This window comes from Marmota flaviventris, chromosome 10 (genome assembly GCF_047511675.1).
Source record: "Marmota flaviventris isolate mMarFla1 chromosome 10, mMarFla1.hap1, whole genome shotgun sequence".
Classification (NCBI taxonomy): Eukaryota; Metazoa; Chordata; class Mammalia; order Rodentia; family Sciuridae; genus Marmota; species Marmota flaviventris.
In genome coordinates, this window is record NC_092507.1 from 123,109,005 (window position 1) to 123,131,268 (window position 22,264).

A 22,264-nucleotide genomic window follows, 5' to 3' on the forward strand; every position below is an offset into this window, starting at 1 on the left:
ACAGGAGGTCCTTGGGGAACCCACCTGACATCTCTTTAGATGGGACTGTGACATCAAGGCTGGACTTTCCCTTTCCTTGACCCTTTTCCTCACTCCTGCGCTGGCTGAAGTCTGTTTCATTTTCCTTCCCTTCCGTCACTCTTTTTGCCTCCTTCCTCATCCAGTCTCCTTCCAAGATGCCCAAATTCTTCCTTCTCAGCCACATCCAGCCCAGGGAAGGCCTGAGTCCCAGGGTAGCACTGTGAGGGGAGGAAGACTGCTAGAGAAACCCTGTCCCCCAGGCAGCTCTGGTGTCCTTCACTGGACCCAGTCATGGGGTTAGACTGTTTCTTCAGGCCCTTTAGCAATGGTCTTAGCCAGCCGGCAGAGGGGAGGCAGATATGGGAAGGTTGCCTCAATGGAGGGGCAACTACTCCTGTCACCCCTTGGGAAATCTGGTCTCCATAAGTAAGGAACTCGGGTGTCAGAACTGCAGGGTCACACCACCTCAGAAAGTTATTTACCTTGAGAAAAAAAAATGGACGGGGTGGGGGAGCAGAGGGAGGAGACTAGGGTGAGACACTTCTGAAGAATGTGTCCTTGGCAGGACATTCAGTACTGCGGGCGCTCCCTCACCCAGCCCCAAGGCCCTTAAAGGCAGGCCAGGCTCCTCCTCCTCTAATCATTTCCTCTTCAAGGGACTGGGGGCCAGAAATCATGCCCCCACCCCCACAAAAAGCAATAAACCAAGAGCTTAACAGGAAAATTGCTAATAACAGAAAAGAAGAGGAGGCAGAAAGATAGGGCCAAAGAGAAGAGGAAAACAGCTCCAGAAGGCCAGCAGCCATTCAGCTCAGCCTCTATTGAAAAAAGTACTACTGTGTTCCCAGACTTTACAGAGAGAGCCTCCCAAGAACCCCCATAGCTCAGGATCCAAGATCCCAACTTCACATCTAAACTGGGAGAAGTGGTGACTCCTAGTGGCCAGTGAGTGACCTGCAAGACTGAGGCTGGCCAGGATCCTCTCCCTTTGACCCAGGCACGTTTTTTGTTTTTGTTTTGATATTGGGGATTGAACCCAGGGGTGCTTAACCACTGAGCCACATCCCCAGCAGCCCTCCGCTTTTTACGCATTTTTTTTTTTAAAGAGAGAGAGAGACTATTTTAATATTTATTTTTTAGTATTTGGCGGACACAACATCTTTGTATGTGGAGCTGAGGATCGAACCCGGGCCGCACGCATGCCAGGCGAGCGCGCTACCGCTTGAGCCACATCCCCAGCCCTTTACGCATTTTTTTTTACCTTTATTTATTTTTAAGTGGTGCTGAGGATGGAACCTGAGTACCCTTCCTACCTTCAATTCTGACCTCACACTGCTTAGGTGGCTCAGATGGCTGTGTTCCCACAAGGACAATGAAAGGCATATTTCTTACTTGTCATAATCAACTTTAATAAAAAATAAATTAGTTCTGGGGAAGGAACTATTTTAGGAGGTGGGAAGTGGGGACAGAGGCTAGAGTGTCTTATGGTAACATTTCTTTTTTCCACCTTCTGCCCAACTGGTCCCTGTTCCAAGAGGCAGTCTTTTGTGGGTAAAGCAGGATTGATATGGCTGACCTCCCACCCTTAGCTAAGTAGGGAGAAAGAAATAGAGTCTGGGTAAGGGGAAATGGGATCAAAGACAAAAGGGTGGTTCATTTTTAATTTTTGGAGTACTGGGGATGGAACCTAGTACTTGTCTTGGGCATGCTAGGCAAGTGCCCTACAACTGAGCTCCAGCCCCCAGTCCAAAAGGATGGTTTAGAAGATGTGAGGCCTGAACATAAGAAATGAGGTTTAGGGCACAAAATTGTATTTGATGGAGAAGCCACACTTTTTAAGTAGCTCAGATTAGTAAGGAACTGCAAACTTGCTTTTCTCTCAGCTTAGAAAAGTCTCAGGGAAACAAGTATTGCCCCCCCCCCCCACTCCTTATCAATTTAAATAATTTCTTTTTGGGAAGTGACACACATGTAAGGGGGTGCACACCCCTGCAGGCCCAGATACACATCTGGGGACATCTGTGCACACACACCATCATACCACATATACAGACCCAATCACACATCTTGATAGTCCCCTTCAGTCACTTTGCCCCTGTAGTCATCCTGGAGGACACCCTGGTGAGACTGAGGCAGTCTGGAGAACCAGGGAGTACAAAGTGGGTTGACTGATGAGACCAGTGATGGCATAAGAAAACATAAGGAGAGAGTGTCCTGGAACCATTTCACGCAGGCTCCGGGGGGCTCCGCTCCAGGACATGCGCACAAGAGCGGCAACAGGTGGCTGTGTAGTAGGGGTAGACGCAGAGCCGAGCCTGTACCACCAGGGGGCAATGTGGAGAGCTGTCCTTGCACTGATCATCTGAGGACAGAGGAGGCCAACAGGTACAATGGTTCATCCATCCAGAGCTGTACTCCCCTCCCACTGGTCCTCTCTCTCCTCCACCCAGACTTCAGCTAACTCCACTCTGTTGGGGGTTGGGGAGAGGGGGCATTTTACCAGGGCGCTGGTTGCAGGGTTGGCTGTTACAGGGTCGTTTCCTGGAGGGTCGCAGGTGTGGAGGGCATCGAGTGCTGAGGGTCTGGTTGGCACTCAGGCACTGGATCTCTCTTGTCTGTGTGCCCCCCTGGCAGGAGCGAGAACACTAGGAAGAACACAGCTATCATATCAAACTTTTGCTGACCCCAGGGTTCCTCTCTAACCCCAGGCTACCACCTCCTTCTCTGAAAGGTAGTGATGGCACATTATCTGGGGACATTATGAAACCCCAAGTGGAGAAAAGGCCCACCTGTTCTCCAAGTCTATAGAAAATAGGACAATGTGAAACCTCAGCTGGGCTTGTCCTGGGGCTCAGAGACTTGGGGTGTGATGAGCACTCCCCCTTCTCTGGAGGCCCAGGCTGAGCAGGGCAGGGAACCAGGCACTCACCGGACTCCAGGGAGTAGCAAACCATTGGTCCTGGCAAGGCTGACCCTGACAGGGCTGCAGAGCAGGGGGCCTGGGCAGGTGGGAACAGTTGCTAGGAGAAGTCACATTGAACTCAGTCCCCAGTTTGGACACACAGATGACATCTCTACGCTGTGTGCCAGAGCCACATTCTGAGGAGCACTGATATAGGGAAAGGGAAAACAGAAATCATTCCCAACTGGGGATGTGAACTCCTGCTGGGACTGGAATCCCCGCTCTGTCCCCCTCCCAGACCCTCAGCTCACCTCCCCCCAGGGCCCTGTGTACCAACACCTTGTGATCTCACAGGGCCCCAAGCTGCAGGCACGCATGTCAGGAGGGCGGCTTCCTGGTGGGCAGCTCTGCTCACTGGTTCCTGTTCCTGCTTCCTCTGGCCCTGCCCTAAGCATCTCCCCACTCCTGAGACAGACCACAGAACGTCTCTGGATCCCTGTCCCACACTCAGCTGAGCACTGTTGAGAAGTAGAGTGTCCTGTATGAAGGGAGGCTGCTGGTGACTGGAACAGGAAGAGGGGGCTTTGGGATGGAAGCATCCTGGGTCCTGTTCCCAGAGGTTTGGCAATGCCCCAGAGGTACCAGATGGGCAAGGGTAATGACAGTTGCATGTCCAGAACTCTGACATAAGTTTTTCCTCACTTATTTCTGAGTTCCCAGTATAAAGCACATAATAGGTATTTTTTCAATAAATGCATTTTGAGCTGTGTTGAGAAGACTGATAGGATGGACTGAGTGGGGTCACCAGGGATACAGGACTTGGTTAAGGGGCTGAGGGGCCCACCTTGGAACTCCATTCACTGTGGAACCAGGCTGTGGTACAGGGCCCCATGTCACAGGCCTCTCTGCTGGGGGGCTGGGGGGGGCCCGAAGCACACTCCTGCTCATGCACTTCCTTGCCGTTGTTTCCAACACAGCGAACTTGCCTGCTCCTCTGACCTCGGCCACACCGGACAGAACACTTGAGGGGGTGAGGGGGAATCCATCAACCAGGATCTGCCTTTGATAGCCACCCCTACCCAGTGGGTACAAGCTTTTGTGGGTTGAGGAGGAGGTTGAGCATGGGGCTCCAGGCCTCCAGTCTCTGGTTCTTCTCTTATATGACATATATTAGGATTTCATATGAGATCCTGTTTGTAAAAAGTTTCTGTAGACGAAGAAGGAAGTGGAAAAAATACTAATCTAGTTCATTGATGTCCAATTCTCTGGGGTCCTCCTTGCAAAGGCCCACTTACCTGGCTCCAGGCAGAGCCCACCTCCCAATGGCCACAGAGGCGCAACTGACAGGGCTGGGTCACGTTGGGCCTGGGAAGATGTGCACAACGTTCCGGAGGCACAGAGGAGCCACCTGCCCCAAACTCTTGCCGGCAGTGCAGCTGGCGGTGCTGGGTGCCTGGGCCACAGGAGCGACTACAGGATGTCCACTCACCAGTCTCCCAACTGTGGGCACAGGCAGGGCAGGGGAGAGGGAGAGACAGGGACCAGATGTGTGGGGTTGCCGTGTGCAAGGAGAAGAAACATACTGGGCATGGGGCCCCATGGAGGAGAGTGGGCACCTCTAGCATTTGGAGTCTGGTTCCTTGTGGCAACTTAGACTGCCACTGCCGGGGTTTTCTTGCTGTCTATGGGGTGTCAGTCATTCTAATCTTTTCTTTCTTTCTTTTTTTTTTGAATATTTTTTTAGTTGTTGATGGACCTTTATTTTATTTATTTTTATGTGGTGCTGAGGATCAAACCCAGTGCCTCACTCATGCTAGGCAAATGCTCTACCACTGAGCCCCAGCCCCAATCTTTTCTTTTCCTTTTTTGGGTATGGGGATTGAATCCAGAGGGCTTTACCATTGAGCTACATCCTTAGCCCTTTTTATTTTTTACGGCAGGGACAGGGTCTTGCTAAGTTGCTTAGGGTCTCACTAAGTGCTGAGGCTGGCCTTGAACTTGTGATCCTTCTTCTTCAGCCTCTCATCATTGGAATTATAGGCATGTGCCACCCCATTTGGCAAAAGGAATTGGATGTTTCCCAGTTAATTTCTCTTGCCTCTTTCGATTTCTGTTTTTTCTTTTTTCCCCTTGCTGCTGGTGATCAAACCTAGGGCCTTACCCAGGCTAAGCAAGTGCTCTACCACTGAGCCACATCCCCAGTTATCTCAACCATTCTAATCTAGTATTGATTGTCTCTTTGCAGCCAGGAAATGTCAAGTTGAATGCACAGTCCAGGTAAGATCCTGTGAGTGAGGAGCAAATCCAGGAGCAATTTGTGTGTTTCTAGTATCCTGACCCTCTTTGTGGGCTCTACTCACTATGGAGGACACGGGGGGTTGTGGCAGGGTTCAGGGTTGGTTGGAGGCCTGGCACCCATGGCACAGTTGTGTTTGTCCAGCTCCTCTCCTGACTCTCGAGAAATGCACAGGAAAATGGGGCGCCAAACACCTGAAGGGGAGGAAAGGGTAGTCAGGGGAAGCAGGATGGTTTAAACCCCAGTTTCCATGGGGTCCCAGGTCAAGGTGTGGACCCACGATCTAGGATACGTAGTTGGGAGTGTCGAGTTGGGCATCTGGACTGAAATGTCAGGAACATAGGTCTGAAGTCACCTTCTCCACAGGACGCTGAGCACTTGGAGTGTCCCACTTGTTTCCAGTATCCAGCTGGAGACCCCAGGGGTGTCCTGAGATGGGCAGGGGCAGGCATCTGGGGGATCCGTACCTGGCGCTGGAGGGTGCCTGGGGTCCGGACTGGGCGGGGTGCTGAAGCAGCTGGGGGCTCCCCCCTCAGCCTCTCTGTGCAGGGGAGTTGAGAAGGCAGATCAGACGCCTCCTACCACCTGGAGCTCCTCTCGGCTTCTCCGCTCCTCCTGGGTCTGGGGGTCAATGGAGTCTTACCAGGCTGAACCTGATGGATGGGAGACTCCGCAGTGGCGCTCTGGGGGACTGGAGGTGGTGAAGCGAGGACATACTGATAAAAGACCCCAGGGTTATCCTCCTGAAAGATCATCTGGGGGAGAGAGGAGGTGATCAGGGGGGGGTGGGGTCCTCCCACGGGACCCCTGTGGCTCTGCTCTTAGAGGACAGGCCTTCCTCTCAGCCCCCGGCTCACATAGACATCCACAGGCTGGGTTGTGGGGCCGTCAGCTGACAGACTCTCTGCCTTTCCCTCCTCCCGAGGAGGACGGTTATACTGGAAGACAGTTCCACCAGCTGTGTAGGACCCAGGGGGATCCACAGCCCAGTTCCCATTGATGATGGACCTGCCCCCAGGGCCACGAAGAGCTGAAAGGGAGAGATCCGGAACTTGGAGGTTAGTCATTCTGTCCTCCTCCCCACTACTTCCTGACCCTTCCGTGCATCCCACCCAGCGCTTAAGATACCCTAAGCCATCTCGGCTTCCTCATTTCCCCAGAAAGAGGGGGAACTTCTCCCTGTTTGGCTTGTGTGTCGTGCTGAACAGGAGCCTGGGAAGCAGAACCGAGAGCAGAGGGAGGTGGGACAGGACGGGGGCCAGGTGCTCACCCAGGTAGTTGGAGCTGGGCCGGTGCTGGGCAATCTGAAGCTGGGAGGCGCCAGCGGGAATCCAGAGGATCTTCTGATAGCCCAGAGGGCCCCCTCGGTCCGTGAGGTTCCCCGAAATGAGGCGACAGGTAGAACCGTCACCCCCACAGACTCCACAGCCGTCTGGACGCTTGCCAGACCCGAGGATGCCATCACAGCCAGGGCTCTGGGAAGAGTGAGGTGAGGCAGGGTCACATGGAAACCAGATGCCCCCTTACTCACCCTGGTCCACGCGGGGCCCTCAGCTCATCACCAGCCTTGCTGTGGTGCTCTTCACCAGCCCCAGCGCCCTGGCCACGCTCGGGATGTGGGGAGCCTGACGGGAGCCCTCCTCAGCGTGGCAGGCCAGAGCTTCCCCTGGGGGAGTCTGTTACTTTGTGGTTGTAACGATGACTGAAAGAGACTCTGGGTGCACATGCACACCCTGTCCTCCCTCACCAGACAGCGTCCAGCCACACAGATGTCGGGGGCTCCAGGCTGACACAGGGTCCCATCCTGGACCTTTTCAGTGTGACGGACGTAGAAACGGAAGCCGCGGGGACGGCAGTTCAGCTCACAGCGTTGGGATCCCTGAACTAGAAGACAAGGTAGAAGGTTGGTTAGCCAGGGTCCCTGGTGAGAGACCAAGAGTGAAAGAGCCCCGAGTCCTGACAGCAGCTTTACTGATATCACCTTGGGACATCTTGAGGTTACGTGAATTGGTGTGACTGAAGGAAACATAACAGTCCCACACATTGAAAGACGGGTGAGAGGGCTGGGGACATAGCTCAGTTGGTAGAGTGCTTGCCCTGCATGCACAAGGCCCTGGGTTCAATCCCCAGCACCACCAAAAAAAAAGAAAAGAAAGAAAGACTGGTGAGAGCCTGGCATGTCAGGAGGTGAGGCAAGAGAATCGCAGCTTTGAAGCCAGCCCCAGCAACTCAGCAACGCTGTAAGAACCCAGTGAGACCTGTCTCAAAATTAAAAAAAAAAAAAAAAAGACTGTTGATGTGGCTCAGTGGCTTAGCACCCTTGGTACCAAAAACAGAAGAAAGAAAAAAAAAGAAGAAATGTTGATCAGGTCAGTAGAGGCCATGAGACCATCAAGGTTTGCTTTTTGTTTGAAATGGAGTTTCTCTATTGTTCAGGATGGTCTCAAAGTCCTGAGCTTAAGTCATCCTCCTGCCTCTGCCTTCCAAGTAGCTGGGACTACAGGTGCTTGTCACTGCCCCTGGCCATTAAGGGACTTCTACCACCTATGATTACATAAGTTCAAAGCTTATAAGGGTTGTCTTGGTGCAACTGAAACCACCAGGACCCGTGGCACCTCTGCTCCTACTGTGCCGTCTGGACAGGACCTCCCGTGTCACATCAACTTCCCACCTCTTAGGATGGACATGTTCCCAGAGGAAGCTAACCAAAGGACACTTCTGGATAGCTCCCTCTCCCAGCCTGACGCCTTTGCTGACCACGTGTCACCATCTGACATCTAAAGTCCCCTCCCCTTTCCAGAGCTGGGCTAAATCTCTCTGGCCCAGCTCAGGGGAGTAAGAAGGTATGACAGAAGAGAAAGAGAAGGCCTGCGTGGGGAAACACGGGGCCCTCCCTCCATCACGCTCACCTGCTCTCCCGCAGCTAGCACCTCACCTTCAGTGAAGGGCTCCCACTGGTACAGCTGACCCATGAATTCCTGGGAGTCAAAGGCTGCGCACTGTAGGGCCCGGGGATCTGGCTGCTCAGGTGGGCAGGGCTGAGGTGGGGGGACACAAAAGAGAACCGGGAAGGGATACTTGGGTGTGGGCCAGGGCTGGACCTGGGGAGTTGGGGAGGGTCAGGTCTATGAAAGAGCACCTAACCCCCACCCTGAGATCAGATGCCAGAACCCTTCTCCCTTAGGTCCAGGTCAGACAAGGACCCAGACTCAGTGTTAGGGAACCAGATTGGAATTCTGGGCTAGGGAGACAAGGCCCAGGGAAGGACTCACCCCTTGGCTGCAGGCTCTCAGCTGCTCAGTCTCCCCAGAGCATCTTGGGACAGGGCTGCTAGGAGCAAAGAGGCTCCAGAGGGAGCTGGAGTGGGGTCCAGCATTCAGCAGAGGCAACCAGCCATCTGGTGGATGAGGGGCAGGCTCCATGCGGGACCCATAAGGGTTTCCCCCAGGTCTCCAGTGCCTTTGTCTCTGCTGACCTTGTCCCCGAGGGACAGAAGGGAAAGGGTCAAGGCGGCTTCGTGCTACCCAGGGACTGGCCCAACCCTGAGAATTTGGCATTCTTGGTTGAGAAGACATGTGGAAAGAGCCACTTTCTCCCAAGGAAAGGGAAGGTGAGGGAGACCCTGTGCTAGAGGCTTGGGCTATGGGGTGAGGCTGTGTGGGGACAGGACTGGTTCTTGGGGGCACCTCGTTCTGAGCAGCTTCAGACTTTGGGGGTTCTTCTGGGAGGGATGGGATATGGGCAGATGGTTCTGGAGGAGGGAGCTGAGTCTGGGAGCCGTGGTTTGCAGAGGATGGCTCTGCTCTGGGACTCAGGGTTGGAAAGTGTCCTTCCCTTCCAGAAGAGGTCTGGGGAAGTTCAGATCTGGACGACCTCCGGGGGTGCCTGCGGCTCCTATGCAGTGGCAAGGCAAAGGGCACTCTTCCATAGCCGAACATTCCTGGCTTGATGGGGTCTCGAACCCGGGACCTGAAGAGGTGTTGCAGACATGGGGTCATAGCTCTGGCCATCACTGACCTGTCTCTCCAGCCTACTTCTTGGCACCAAAGACCAACTTCCTAGACCACAGTGTCCTTTACTACCCTTTTCTACACCAAGCCCCAACCCCTTTACCCAAGGCCCACCCCTGTCCTCATAGCCTTACCTCTGTGGCCCCTGAGCTTCCTGGGTCTCTTCTTTCCCTAGTTGGGAAGCAGGACCTCGAAGGGGGCCACCCCTTCCCTGAGGCAGTGGCCTGTACAGGGAGTGGGTTTCTCGGGAAGTCTGAGGTCTAGGGCCTTGACCCCGGGGTCGAAGGGCTTCTGGATGTCTTGGGGGTCTGGGAGGGAAGGGCAGGCCTGGGCGGAGTTGACATGTCCGGCTTCTGCGCTGCACCCCCACCCCACAGGGCTGGGAGCAAGAGGCCCACTGGTCCCAAGATCCCCAGACACCCTCAGGGCCCCGGCCCTCCTCTGGGGGTGTCTGAGGAGACTGTTCAGACAACACCTACATAGAGAAAAAGGGCAGACAGAATTAGAGTGACCTGAGGGGGACCCTCCAGGTACCTAGTCCAGGCCTGGAGCTGGCCAGTTGCTACTGGCTGAAGGTCAACATCAGAGGCGACCTCAGCCTTCGGTGTCCTTGTCAAGCATTAGGGAGTTAGCAAGGGAGTTGAGGGGGCCAAGCATGAGGGAAGGGGACCGCAGCTCAGCAGAAGGTGTGGGAAATGGAGACTTGGCCTGGGGAGGCAGCCTGGGAGGCTAGGGGAGACGGAAAGACCCCAGGCAGGGGCTGGTGGCCGCCCACTTGCCCAGGGCTCACCTCCTGGTCCAGGCAGAGCTGAGGGAGGGACAGAAGCAGCAGAAGACACAGGCGGGGCCTGCAAACCAAAGGCCAGGATGCACCAGCGGAGCCAGAGGTGTTGCGACACCGCCCGCCCCTCCCCCCCAGCGACTCCCACTTCTGCCAACTTCTCAGAAAGCAGAAGTTTCTCCTCACTTTCCTGGACCCTCCCAGTGACCCTTCCACCCACATCCATGGATGAGCCTTCCCTCCTCGCTGGCTGCCCCTCCTCTTACCTGCCCACCCACTTCTCCATCTCTCCGCCCTGCACTGCCCCTGGGCAAGGGAGGAGGGGACGGCCAGGATCCCTACTCAGGCATCAGGGCGTGGAGACTGCGCTCTGCAGGGACAGAAGCCGGTGGTTACCTCTTCAGCAAGCTGGAGGGCTGAGAGAGGGGACTCCTCAGAAGGACATCTCGGGAGCAGGGGTGGGGGGACGAGTCCAACCCTTTATGATCTGAGGGTGGGAGCAGGAAGGAATGCGGCCTTCTCCATCTGCTGAAGCTACAGGGTGGGGGTCTGACCTCAGCCTCCCAACTCAGCTTGGTCCCCTCCCCTTGGCCCTGTAGGGACTTCTCAGCTCCTCCCTAAGTCCGGAGGAGGGGCTGGGGGGGGGCAGCGCAGGCCCAGAAGCTGCTCGTCCTCAGGGTTTTATCTGGCCGGCTCCTGCCCTCCGGGGCTCCTTGGGAAGGTGGGCAGCAGGCTGGGCAGGACGTCAGACACCCCCTCTGTTTCCTACCTGACTCCGGCCTTTTCTTCCCTTAGCCAAGCTGCTTTATGGATGGAACAGGCCCATCCCAGCCTGTCTCTGACGCTTTTGGCCAAGGAATAAACTAAGTGGGTTGATGGCTTCATCTCTAGAGAAGAGGGTGATTTAACTCCCCTCCATGCCAGCATCCATTCAGCATGGGCTCTGGGGGGCCTTATTCATGCAGTTATTTTTCTCTTGGGGCACAGCTGTAATGGCTGGGGAAACCTGGGAAGGACAGCCATGCAGCCAGAGCTGCCCTTGCTGCCCAGTCACAGCCCTTTCATTCTGGAATGCTGGGAAGTCTATTCTGGAGTCTAGCTCTGAAAACTGGGGAAGTGGGGCTTGGTCAAAGCCTGACTCACCCACCCATGCCCTCCAGTCCCTTCCTTCTCACTATGAACCCTTCCCACCCCCATCCCCATCCCGTCTTAGTTCTGCTTTCCAGGAAAAAAAAGCACTGTTTCTGTTGGATCTGAAAGGCACCCGTTGAAGAATCCAAGGAGGCCGAGCCAGCTTAGGGGCAGGAAAACGCAGAGGGAAGGGTAGGAATGCGCTTGGGGGTAGCACCACTCAGCTCCAGCCTCTCTGTTGGACCCCAGGACTCAGAGTTGGAGGGAGGGATCAAAGTGGCCGAGCCACAGGGCAGGGCCACCTCAGCTGCTTGGAGTTGGAGAGGGGGTTGATGGTGGCCTCTCTTTCCCCTGGCTGGGCTGGCCACTGAGGTCAGCAACTCTGCCCTGATGGGAGGGGGAGATAGGGTTCCAGAGAAGGACCCACATTCCAAACCAACTCTCAGCCCTCTGCCTGGATGTTACTTGGGGATGAAGGGAAGCAGAGACAGGGTGATGGTCACTGCCTGCTCCACTCCCCTCTCCTGGGCTCCCCTCGACTCCCCGGGTCTATTCTTGCTGCTTCTCTTCACGGGTCTACCCAGTACACATAATCCTGTCCTGAGCTGGCTTTGGCAGTTCCCTGGAGAAGTGAGGGGTGGGGGTGACGTGAGCTCCTGGGGTGGGGCCAGGCCTGGCTCCCTCTCTGGAAAAGTCTCACCCCACCCTCCCCTGCACAGCTGGGCAGGGGGCCGATACCCTCTGCTCTGTGGAAACAGACACACATTTGTGCTTTCACTCCTTTTCATGTCCCTCATCTGGTGTCTCTCTCTGACCAAGGTGAGGAAAGTAGAGGTCAGAACTGGTCACTCTGGTGCCAGGCTGGACCCTGGTCAGGACAAACCTGGGCTCCTTCTGGCCACACCTCCCACTCTGGACAGTAGAGATCAAGGAGAGCGACTGGAGCAGAGCTAATCCCTTCTCCAACGTTGACCCAAGGGACTCTAGGAAATGGGCCACTGCTGGTGGGTGGGGGCTAGATAGTGTGGTTCTGGGCTGGCCATGGAGAGTCCCTGTCCTGAGTCAGAATTCCTTCTTCCTCATCCGGCCCTCTCCTGGGGCCTGGAGGACTATCCAACAGGTGTCTTTCCTTTGGGTCAACCTCCTGCGTCATCAGGTTGAGCTGTATCAAAGGCACTCACCTGCATCCCTGTCGGCGACCCTGTCCCTCAATTCCAGGAGTGAAAGTGTCTGTTGGGGGTGGGGAGGGAGGACATGTCTTCGAAAAGCATCCCCCTGGAGGAGGGAGGCAGAGGCGCCAGCGCGTGCAGGGAGGTCTTGGGTATGTTTTCCAACTTTACTATGTGCCTTGTAGGAAGTTTGGCTCATTGGCCGCCCGGAGGATGGGGCCAGAGTACCGGCGGATCAGACCCCCTCCCCAGGAATTCAACCCCAGGGGCTGGAGGACGGTCCGGGGTCGTGGTGGGGGCGCGACCGCTCAGCTCGGGGAGCGGCGGCGGCGCGGGCTGGCGGTCTAGTCGCGGGACGGGTGGGGACAGGGGAGGCTCTACCTGCTCTGCGCGCCCCGTCGGCCCGCGGACCCGTCTGCGCCCGGGCGCTCTGAGCAGCCTGGCTCGGCGGCGGCCACTGCGGCCCCGGGCCGGTCTGGGGACACGGCCTCCTCCGGCCGAGGCTCCGCCCCGCGCCCCGCCCCACGGCGCCCCGCCCGCCACGCGCCGGGGCCCGCGCCCCCCGGCCCGGGGGTGGGGACCCCCGACCTGCGCCCGCGCCCGCGCCCGCGCCCGCCAGGCCACCCAGCCGAGGCCGCGGGCGGTCGCCCTCAGTGCCGGGCGCCCCCGACGGCCGGACTGGGAGGCGCCGTGGGTTTGGAGGTCCCCGCACCGCCTGGAGCTCGGCGCCCCAACACCGCCAGCCTCCGGGACTGACTGTGGTGGGAGCACCGTGCCTTCCCAGGCTCGGCGGCCTCGAGGGCCGCAGGGCCCCGGGGCCTCTGTGCCGGTGGCCTGGGCAAGCCGCTGGCCCCAGAGCGGAACGCTGGCCTCAGACCGAGTTGGCCCCGCGCGACCACAGATCCACCCGGGTCAAAGCCCTGTCCTCCCCACGGCCTCCCCTGCAAGCCCAGCCAGCTCTGTCCCCCGTGCGGTTCCGAGTGCTGAGGACCTCTGCGAGCCTCGTTTCTCCATCCACACCGCGTGGCACCCAGGCAGTAGCGCGAGGAATGTGAGCTAATGACGAGGCGGACCGACCCCACCGTGAACGTCCGCCGTGAACCGGGGGTCGGTCCTGCGATCTTAGTGAATACGACAACCTCTCTGCCGCAGTTTTCTCATCCCTAAAGTGGGGCTAACTTGACGTAGATAGACTTGAAGATAGGATCCACTTATGTTTGCAAGAATGCACCCAAGCTCAGAAGTGTTGGCGACATCAGGGAGAGGTGCAGGTTTGGAGAGCCGTCGAAAAGGCTTTCCCATTTTACTCTGTACGTTTGGATTTTTTAACCACATGCATTGTCAATGTATTCAGGTTAAAAATAAGTAATATATGTAAAACGGCGGGCATAGTGGAGATGATAAATGGTTACTATTTTTTTTTTTAAATTTTATGTTTTTTGATACTAAGGATTGAACCCAGGGGTGCTTTATCACTGAGCTCCAGCCCTTTTTATTTTTTATTTTGAGATAGGGTCTCATTGAGTTGCTTAGGGCCTCGCTAAATTGCTGAGGCTGGCTTTGCACTAGCCATCCTCCTGAGCAGATGGGATTACGGGCAGGTGCCACCGCCCGTATTATTTTTATGAGGTACTGAGGATCGAACCCAGGGCCTCACAAGTGCTAGGTGACTGCTCTGCCGCAGAGCCACATCCCCAGCCCTACCTTTACATTTTTATTTGCCATTTACTCATGAGTCCAGTTTTGTTAAATCTATTCAGTGCTTTAAAGCTGCTTTTATTTTATTTTCTCCTTGGCACTGGGGATTAAACCTACAGTCTCTCTGCCACTGAGCTACATTCCTCACCCTTTTTATTTTTATTTTGAATCAGGGGGTCACTAAATTGCCTAGGCTGGCTTCTAATTTGCAATCCTCCTGCATCAGCCTCCCAAGTAGCTGGGTTTATAGGCCATGTACCACTGCAGGCAGTGTAACTGCTTATTTGTAAGTGACTTGAACACGCTTGCCTGTAATACCAGATGGCAAATTTAAAGCCAGCCTCTACAACCCCCTCTACACCCCCCCCCAAGGCCCTAAGTAACCAGTAAGAACTTGTCTCTAAATTTAAATATATAGGTATGTATATAAAAGGGTTAAGGATGCAGCTCAGTGATTAAGCTCCCCTGAATTCAATGCCAGGTATCAAAACTAAATAAATAAATGTGATTTGGAACCAGCATGGTGGGACATACCTGTAACCCAGTAACTTGAGAGGCTGAAGCAGGAAGATTGAAAACTCCAGGCCAGCCTCAGCAATTTAAAAAGGATGTGGCTCAGTGGGAAAGAACCCTGGGTTAAATCTCTGATAATAAAAAAGGTTAAAAATAAAATAAAATAAAAGTGGCTTGGAGGTCAGTTAATCCTGGGCTCGGCAGAAGCAGATATTAGGTCTAAGAATATGATGGGTGAAAATATAAAATGCTTTTAGGGTGGGGATATAGCTCAGTGGCAGAGCAAGTTCCTCTGTTTGATCCCCAGCAAAAGAACAGCTTTTATTTTACTCATTTTGCAGTATTAGGAATAAAACTCCAAAACAGAGCAATACCCCTAGCACTTCTTTTTTATTTTTTTAATACAGTGTCTTGATAAATACCAAGCCTGACCTTGAACTTGCTATCCTACTGCCTCAACTGGGTTTGTTTTTTTGTTTTTGTGGCACTAGGGATTGAACCCAGGGGTGTTCTACCACTGAGCTACGCTCCCAGATCTTTTTATGATTATGAGACAGGGTCTTGCTAAATTGCTGAGGCCGGCCTGGAACTTGCCATCCTTCTACCTCAGCAACCCCCTCTACACCTGCCCCCCCGCCAGTCATTGGGATTACGGGTGTGCACCACCATGCCTAGCTTCCCGGGGTTTTTATTTTTCAAGATACTCTGGTTAGTAATATGACAAATTACTAAAAGCAAACTTCAAACAGGAAGCACATCACAAATAGGACTGCGGGCCACATTTACTGCAGGCCTTTATTGGTGCCTCTCAAAAGGTACTTGGGTTCTGGTCTTCCTTTTTCCCAAAGGGCTTGCGAAGAAACTGGTTAATGACCCACTCCCAGCAGGGTGGTTTATCAGGGACTCCTGGTGCTACCCAGTCCCAACCCAGAGGCATATTTATAGTTCTGGGTTCTGAGGGGAAGCCCCTTTGCCCAGTTCTCAGAGTACAATGCAGACCAAACGCCTCCTGGGAGGCCAAGGGAGATATTTTAGGTTAGGGAGCTTTCAGTGCTGCCCTGTCACAGCCTGTCAGCTAACACTTATCTAGAAGGAGGCAAGGGAAAGGTTTGCCTTTGACATTTGTAACTGATGAGAACTGAAGGTCAAAAATAGTCCCTTCCATTAAGAAATGGTGACCAAAGAGCTGTCACCACAGCTGCCACTCTCCTGGTTTAGTGGCCTGAAAGAGTTGCATAAGGAAATTTCCCTAGTCAGGTACGGTGGTGGACGCCTGGAATCCAGCTACTCAGGAGGCTGAAGCAGGAGGATCACAAGCCCAAGACCAGCCCAGGCAACCACCTAGTGAGAGCCTGTCTCAAAATAAAAAATAAAAAGGGCTGGGGATGTTGATCAGTGATAGAACACCCCAGGTTCAATTCCCAGTATTAAAAGAGAAAAAAAAATGAAAGAAAAAAAGAAGAGAGAAATTTTCCTATGCCTTAGTAACTTGTGAAGTATCAGATTAAGTTTGTGGAAATTGTCTTAAGGATAAAAAGAAGTTTGTAAGGTCTTGGGGTATAGCTCAGTGGTAGAACACTTGCTGAGCATGCTCAATGCCTTCAATTTGATCCCCAGCATTGAAAAAAAAAAGGAATTCTCTAGCTGCCTAATGGTGTAGCTCAGTGGTAGAACTTGTGCTTAGCATGAGAAGGGCCCTAGTTTCAATCCTCAGCATCATAATCACCTAGCTAATATGCCATAGCACTTGTTCTATTCTGCACCTGAGACGATGTGAGCTTTAGGCATCTATCTCCCTCTGTCCTCATTAGGCCAGAGACTGTCTCATCATTTACAGATTTGCAAACAAGAAGAAATTCCAGGAATTTGCCCCAAATCTCATAGCTAGTAAAAGAGAGAGCCAGTTTTCCTTTCCTTTTCTTTCTTTTTTTTTCCCCATTGCTGGGGATTGAACCCAGAGGTGCTTTACCACTGAGCACATCCCCAGCCCTTTTTTATTGTGAGACAGGGTCTTATTAAGTAGGTTGTTGAGGCTGATTGTGAACTTTCAATCCTTCTGCCTCAGTCTCTAGAGTTGCTGGAACTACAGGCTTGTGCCACCTCAGCTGGAGAGAACCAGTTTTCTAATCAGGCACTGTTATCCAGGTACGTTGTGTACAAGTGAAATTTTTAAGAAATGTAACTGACAATACATTCAGAAAGTTTTGTGTTGAATTAACACTGTTTTAAATTAAGGTCTAGTGTGAGAGATTGTCCCTTTTTTTTTAAAATATTTTCTTAGTTGCTAGTAGACTTTATTTATTCATATGTGGTGCTGAGAATCAAACCCGGTGCTTCACACATGCTAGGCAAGTGCTCTACCACTGAGCCCCAGCCCCAGCCCAGATTGTCCCTATTCTAATACTGATTTTAAAGCCAATGTGTACAGGTCGGGCCCTGAAACTTTGATGTAGGGTCATAATAACTATTTCTTTTTATTTTAATATTTTTTATTTTTTTGTTATAGTTGGACACAGTACCTTTATTTCACTTATTTATTTTTATGTGGTGCTGAGGATTGAACCCAGGGCCTTGTGCGTGCAAGAGGAGCGCTCTACCGCTGAGCCACAACCCTAGCCCCATAATAACTATTTCTGAAAAGCCTGGTGTTTGCCCTTCTGCCCCCTCAGAATCATGGTTTGCTGAACTCCTTTGTTCCAAAAGAGACACTCCATGCCAGGCTGGTCTCCAGCCATGAATTCCCTGTTCTAGTGTATTGTCACCTTGTCTCACACTGTTTAAATATTTTTTTTTTTAGTTGTAGATGGACACAATAACTTTATTTTACTTTTTTATGTGGTGCTGGGGATTGAACCCAGTGCCTCCCGCAGGCTAGGGGTAAGCGCTCTACCACGGAGCCACGACCCCAGCCCCTCACCATGCAATTTTGTTTTGTTTGGGGGATTGAACCCAGGGGCTCACTGCCACTGAGCTACATCCCAGCCCTTTATTCATTTCCAGTCAGGCTTTTGCTAAATTGATCAAGTTGGCCTGGAATTTGAGATTCTCCCGCCTCAGCCTCCTGAGTAACTGGAATAATAGGCATGTGCCACTGTGCCAGCTCTAATGCTGTTCTTTTGACCTATTGGCCTTGGCTTGGCCCAGTTAGCCCATTGCCCATGACTGTTATGGGAGCACCCTGACACCTCCTGTGTTCTCCCAGGAACCCAGAGGGTGGGGACCCCCTGTGGTGTTTACCTTTGTATCCACCACCTTACCTCACTCATAGCAGGCATTTAACAAATGCTTGTGGGATGAACCCAGGAGCAAGTGTGCTGAGCACTGCCTCTGCTCTGGCCACATTCCAGCACTTTCTGGCTGTTGTCTCCCTCCACTGGCCTGAACTGGCTTTGGGGTGTTGAAATAATGGAGAAACAGGATGTGAACCATTGGGTAAGGCGAGGATCAAGGCATGAATAGGGTGTTCTGGACACCTAATCACTGCTCTCTAGATGTCAGATTTGGTCATAAATTCCCACAGCCAAAATCAAGAAAACTTGAAATATGGTACTTCCATATTTCAAGTACTAGTGCTTCTCAGGCAGGCCCAGGGGACCTAGTGACAGATTTTGCCTCTGTACTGCCCTGAGCCATATGACTGTCTGCTGCTGGTGTTCCCAGAACAGGAAGTACTCAGTAAATATTATGGAATTAAATTGGTCAGACATGACTTTGGCAGTCATTGAGGTCTACAAACCCATCAGTACTTCGACAACTATGTTAAGTGGTTTGAACTCCTGTCACTCCTCCTTGCATCTGTATTGGGAAATAGCCATGATCTAAGCTTCTGATCAGGCCTCCAGAATAGTTGAGAATGTTTGTTGACTGCTAACTGGGAAGATTTCTTAGATGATTCTTTGATGCATTCTCTACATACTGTTTTATAGATTTGATAAAATGATGCCTAGGGGCTGGGGATGTAGCTCAGTGGTAGAGTACTTGCCTAGCATGGGTGAGGTCCTGGGTTCAATTTTCAATTCTGCAAATTAAAAGAGAGGGGTGGAGGGCTGGGACATAGCTCAGTTGGTAGAGTGCTTCCTCACATGCACAAGGCCCTGGGTTCAATCCCCAGCACCACACCACAAAAAAAAAAAAAAAAAAAAACGGGGGGGAATGGAAAAGATTGCATTAAGTGAAGACTAAAAGCTGATCATCATGATGCCCAGAGCTCTTTGCTGAGGATGCTTTCAGATTCCATCAGAACTCAGGTCAGGATTTGCCCATGACACAGAGTACATACGTGTGTGTGTGTGTGTGTGTGTGTTTTAAATATACTTTTTAGTTGTTGATGGATCTTTATTTTATTAATTTACATGTGGTGCTGAGAATTGAACCTAGTGCCTCACACATGCTAGGCAAGTCTGTACCACTGAGCCACAACCCAGCCCTTACATGTTTTTTCATAGTGGGTTGATGATAACGGGCCAGCCCTGTGCTGAGGGGGTCAAGGGAAATCACATCACTATCTGAACAGAACCTGTCTTCTTTGCTAAGAAATCTGGCAACAGATGTGCCACCAGGCCTGAGTTCCGTGATATTGCCTCAACACGGCAGGATCGTTGTGTCATGGGGCTCCAGGACCAGAGTGTGAGGTGGCTGTGAGCGGGGGAGGCTTAGCAGCGGCTGAGGGAAAATGCTCTGGACTGAGAGGTGGGTGTGCACTGCCCAGTGAGGACAGAAGGAAGAGTTGAGGGGCCAGGCCTATGGGCTCGAAGCATTTTGAGAGAATAGAGTAACTTATTGTCATTCCTAAATCTGGAATTGCACTTATTGTGCTGACCACACATAACCTTGTGCCCAATTCCCAGATCAATTGCAGATATGGAGTTAAGGGCAGAAAATAGGGCGTTTTGTCTTAAGTGAGGAAGGTGACAGAGACCAACTCTTTTGCCCTCAAGAGCTCTTAGAGCATACAATAGACCACGTGATAAGGGCCCAGCTTCCAACCTGTCCACTCATTCTAGATGTCAAGTTTCCAGGTACAGCAGAGGTACACAGAGAAGTCAGCTCTGGAAGTGACAGGGCCCTGTCCCTAGTTTGGGGGGAGGAGACCTTCTTTCAGAGTCAGGGAGTAGAGCAGAGGGAGCAGGGAGGAAAAAAACCTGAGCAAGTTATTTCCACCAGCTGAGCCTCAAGACAGAGCTGCTTCCCCCGCTGGGTGGCCCTGGGTCCTGGGCTTCTACCACAGGTCTGCCTCAAGGAGGCCATGGTGATCTTCCCCACACGGAGCTTTTCTGGTGCCTAGAAGTTTCCTTGCACTTCAGAGAATGCCAGTTTGGTGTCAAATTAATCTTGACAAAATGTGCTGAGGACCTAAGAAAGGCAGACATAAAAGGGTAGGAATAAAGGTGGCCAGAGGCGGCAGGCCAGCCCAAGGAGAGGCCAGGCTTTCATACATACCAAGGCCTTGAAGTCAGAAACCCGCGACGGAGCCCAAGTTGAGGCAGGAGGGAAAGCGCTTGGCCTCCGCCCACGGGCCCAGGCTCATCGGGTGGATGGAGAGGGGGATGAAGAGCCGGGGAGACCTCCCTCCCCTGCTTGTGGCCTTCCCTGTCCTTGCAGCTCTGGGTCTGATCCGGGCTCTTCTCTCAGCTCGCAAAGCCTTTGCCCTCTGGCCGCAGCCTGGCTTTCCAGTTTCAGGCCCCAAAGGGCTGGGCCCACAAGCCTGAGGGAGCTGTCCTTCCTGGCACTGCCTGAGCCCTTCTCTCTCCCCGGTGGCAGTTGGGTCCACCCCAGGGAATCTCTCACTTTGGGGTGACTGACAAGTGTCTGTGGAGGTTGTGAAGTAAGGGGCCTGGTCCTCCCCTTGGGTGGCCTTGTTCCTGAACTCCCTGGGGCCTCTTTGGCATACCTGAGTGACACTCCCTCCTCTCAGGGATTATGAGCCAGGTACTAATTGGGGTCTCAAATATAGGCTCCTAGGAACAAGTCCGTTTCAATTTCTCAGTAATTTCCATTTCAAGAATCACTTAGGGGGCTGGGGATTTAGCTCAGTTGACAAAGTGCTTGCCTCGCATGCATGAGGCCCTGGGTTCAATCCCCAGCACCACACACACACACACACACACACACACACACACACACACACGAAAGGAAGGAAGGAAGGAAGGAGGGAGGGAAGGAAGGAAGGAAGGAAAGAAAGAAAGAAAAGAAAAAAAAGAATCACTATGGACTTGTGGGATTCCTACCCTCCTCTGTGACTCCATAGTGCCATCATATTGAGGTCACGTTGGTGCAGGTGGAGGTGGCTCCTCCAGGGGGATGTCCACGGACTCTCCAGGTGCAAAGGCTTGTTACTTTGGCCATGATACAGCCGGGGTCACAGTCTCAGGCGAGAGAGAAGCAGCGAGTGCCCCTGTTAGACTTAGAACGTATCAACCTGTGACCGTGAAGACCAGAGCCAGTGGAAGGAAGGGGCGTGAAGGGGTCTGCTCCCCAAACCTTCTCCCTCCCCAGGCTTCGCATTCCCTGTGGCTAGAGACGTTCTTTGAAACCTTAAAGTCATTTTCACTCCTTTCCAGCCTCATTCTAGAATAGTGAAGAACTTTAAATATCTTCCTGCCCGGTCTCTTATTTATTTATTTGTTATCCCGAGCCACTGGGATTGCAGGCATGTGCCACCATTCCAACCCAGGCCCTTCACTTTACAGGTAAACAAATGGGGACCCAGGATGCGCCGTGACTCACCTTGGCTTCCGGGGCAAACAGGGTTAGCTTCAGACTTTCATATAGGCATGAAGTCCTGGTCTTTTAAGCCAACAGGTTTCTTCTTCACATATTCGCGGGTCCCCTTCCTGACTAAGCTCTCCTCTCCTCCTGTGTGAATGACATTGATCAATGCAAAAGCTTAACACTTTACCCATGACACCCATGGAATGCCTTCTGTCCTTTCTAACCTCACATCCTACTCATTCCTCAAGTGGCTCAAATGCCACCTCTTCCAGGAAGCCGATGACTGGCCCTGGCATGACTTCTTCCTTCCAGCTGTATTCAGCCTGCAGAATCCATGGCGCTCATACCACGGTGTGACGGTAGGGAGGCTGCATCCATGTCCTCACCACTTCAATAATTGGATTATAACTTCTTAAGAGCAACGGCCTTGCCTCCCATGTCTGGGTTTCCTTAGCAGGATCTGACATTCGAGATCTGAGGCCAAGCACGGTGGCACAGGTCTATGATCCCAGCTGCTCAGGAGGCTGAGGCAGGAGGATTGCCAGTTCACGGACAGCCTCAGCAACTTAGCAAGACCCTATCTCAAACTAAAAAGTGCTGGGGGCATGGCTTTGTGTTTGTTATGCTGGTGCCCCACACACACACACACACACACACACACACAGTGATAAGATCTTAGTCACTTCTTGTGGAATACATGCAGAAGGAGGAGACTTGAGAAAAATGCTTAGGAATGTCCCCTAGGCCATTGTCCCAAGTGAACCAGGGACACAAACTGAGAAGAAAGTGTCCAATTTAAGGAATGAGAAAGTCCCTAGAGTAGCTGAAGGCAGGAGCAAGCACAGAAGGAAAGGTGAAGTAGACACCAGGCAACGGAGATCAGAACTTAGGGGTTGGGCTTGCTGCCGAGATGCAGGTTGAGACAGGAGGTGACCCATGCTCACCCCTCTCACCAAGGCACAGGCTCGACTGTCTGCAGGTCCCACCTGCGGCCAGGCACACTGACTGGGTGACACTGGCCCCCTAATAGAA

At 52.9% G+C, this 22,264-nt stretch overlaps 1 protein-coding gene across 5 annotated transcripts; it reads right to left on the reverse strand.

The window, feature by feature from the left end:
* Positions 1-1,148: 1,148 nt before the first annotated feature.
* Adamtsl4 (ADAMTS like 4) lies at positions 1,149-21,304 on the reverse strand. Of its 5 annotated transcripts, none has more exons than XM_071618466.1 (19): positions 21,248-21,304; positions 20,749-20,923; positions 10,277-10,380; positions 10,020-10,077; positions 9,364-9,704; positions 8,492-9,188; positions 8,155-8,257; positions 6,967-7,103; positions 6,490-6,694; positions 6,077-6,249; positions 5,863-5,974; positions 5,575-5,760; positions 5,284-5,413; positions 4,219-4,423; positions 3,768-3,944; positions 3,235-3,441; positions 2,951-3,130; positions 2,522-2,666; positions 1,149-2,383 (listed from the first exon to the last, which is right to left on the reverse strand). In XM_071618466.1, the coding sequence occupies exons 3-19, from the start codon at positions 10,294-10,296 to the stop codon at positions 2,247-2,249; spliced, it is 3,213 nt and encodes a 1,070-aa protein (XP_071474567.1). In that variant the 5' UTR covers positions 10,297-10,380; positions 20,749-20,923; positions 21,248-21,304; the 3' UTR covers positions 1,149-2,246. The 5 variants fall into 5 exon arrangements, with proteins under 5 accessions (XP_071474567.1, XP_027809532.2, XP_071474568.1 ...); XM_027953731.3 differs by lacking the exons at positions 20,749-20,923; positions 21,248-21,304 and adding exons at positions 12,323-12,371; positions 12,692-12,781; XM_071618467.1 differs by lacking the exons at positions 20,749-20,923; positions 21,248-21,304 and adding an exon at positions 12,692-12,760.
* Positions 21,305-22,264: the final 960 nt, after the last annotated feature.

Bases quoted from the DNA above. Each gene is read 5' to 3' on its own strand.
- Adamtsl4 (XM_071618466.1), bottom strand. From the start codon at position 10,296: ATGGAGAAGTGGGTGGGCAG. The intron at 7,104-8,154 runs GTGAGGTGCTAG...CTTGTCTTCTAG, and splicing joins GTGGGAGCCCTTCACTGAAG to TTCAGGGATCCCAACGCTGT. The intron at 5,975-6,076 runs GTGAGCCGGGGG...TCTCTCCCCCAG, and splicing joins CCCAGCCTGTGGATGTCTAT to ATGATCTTTCAGGAGGATAA.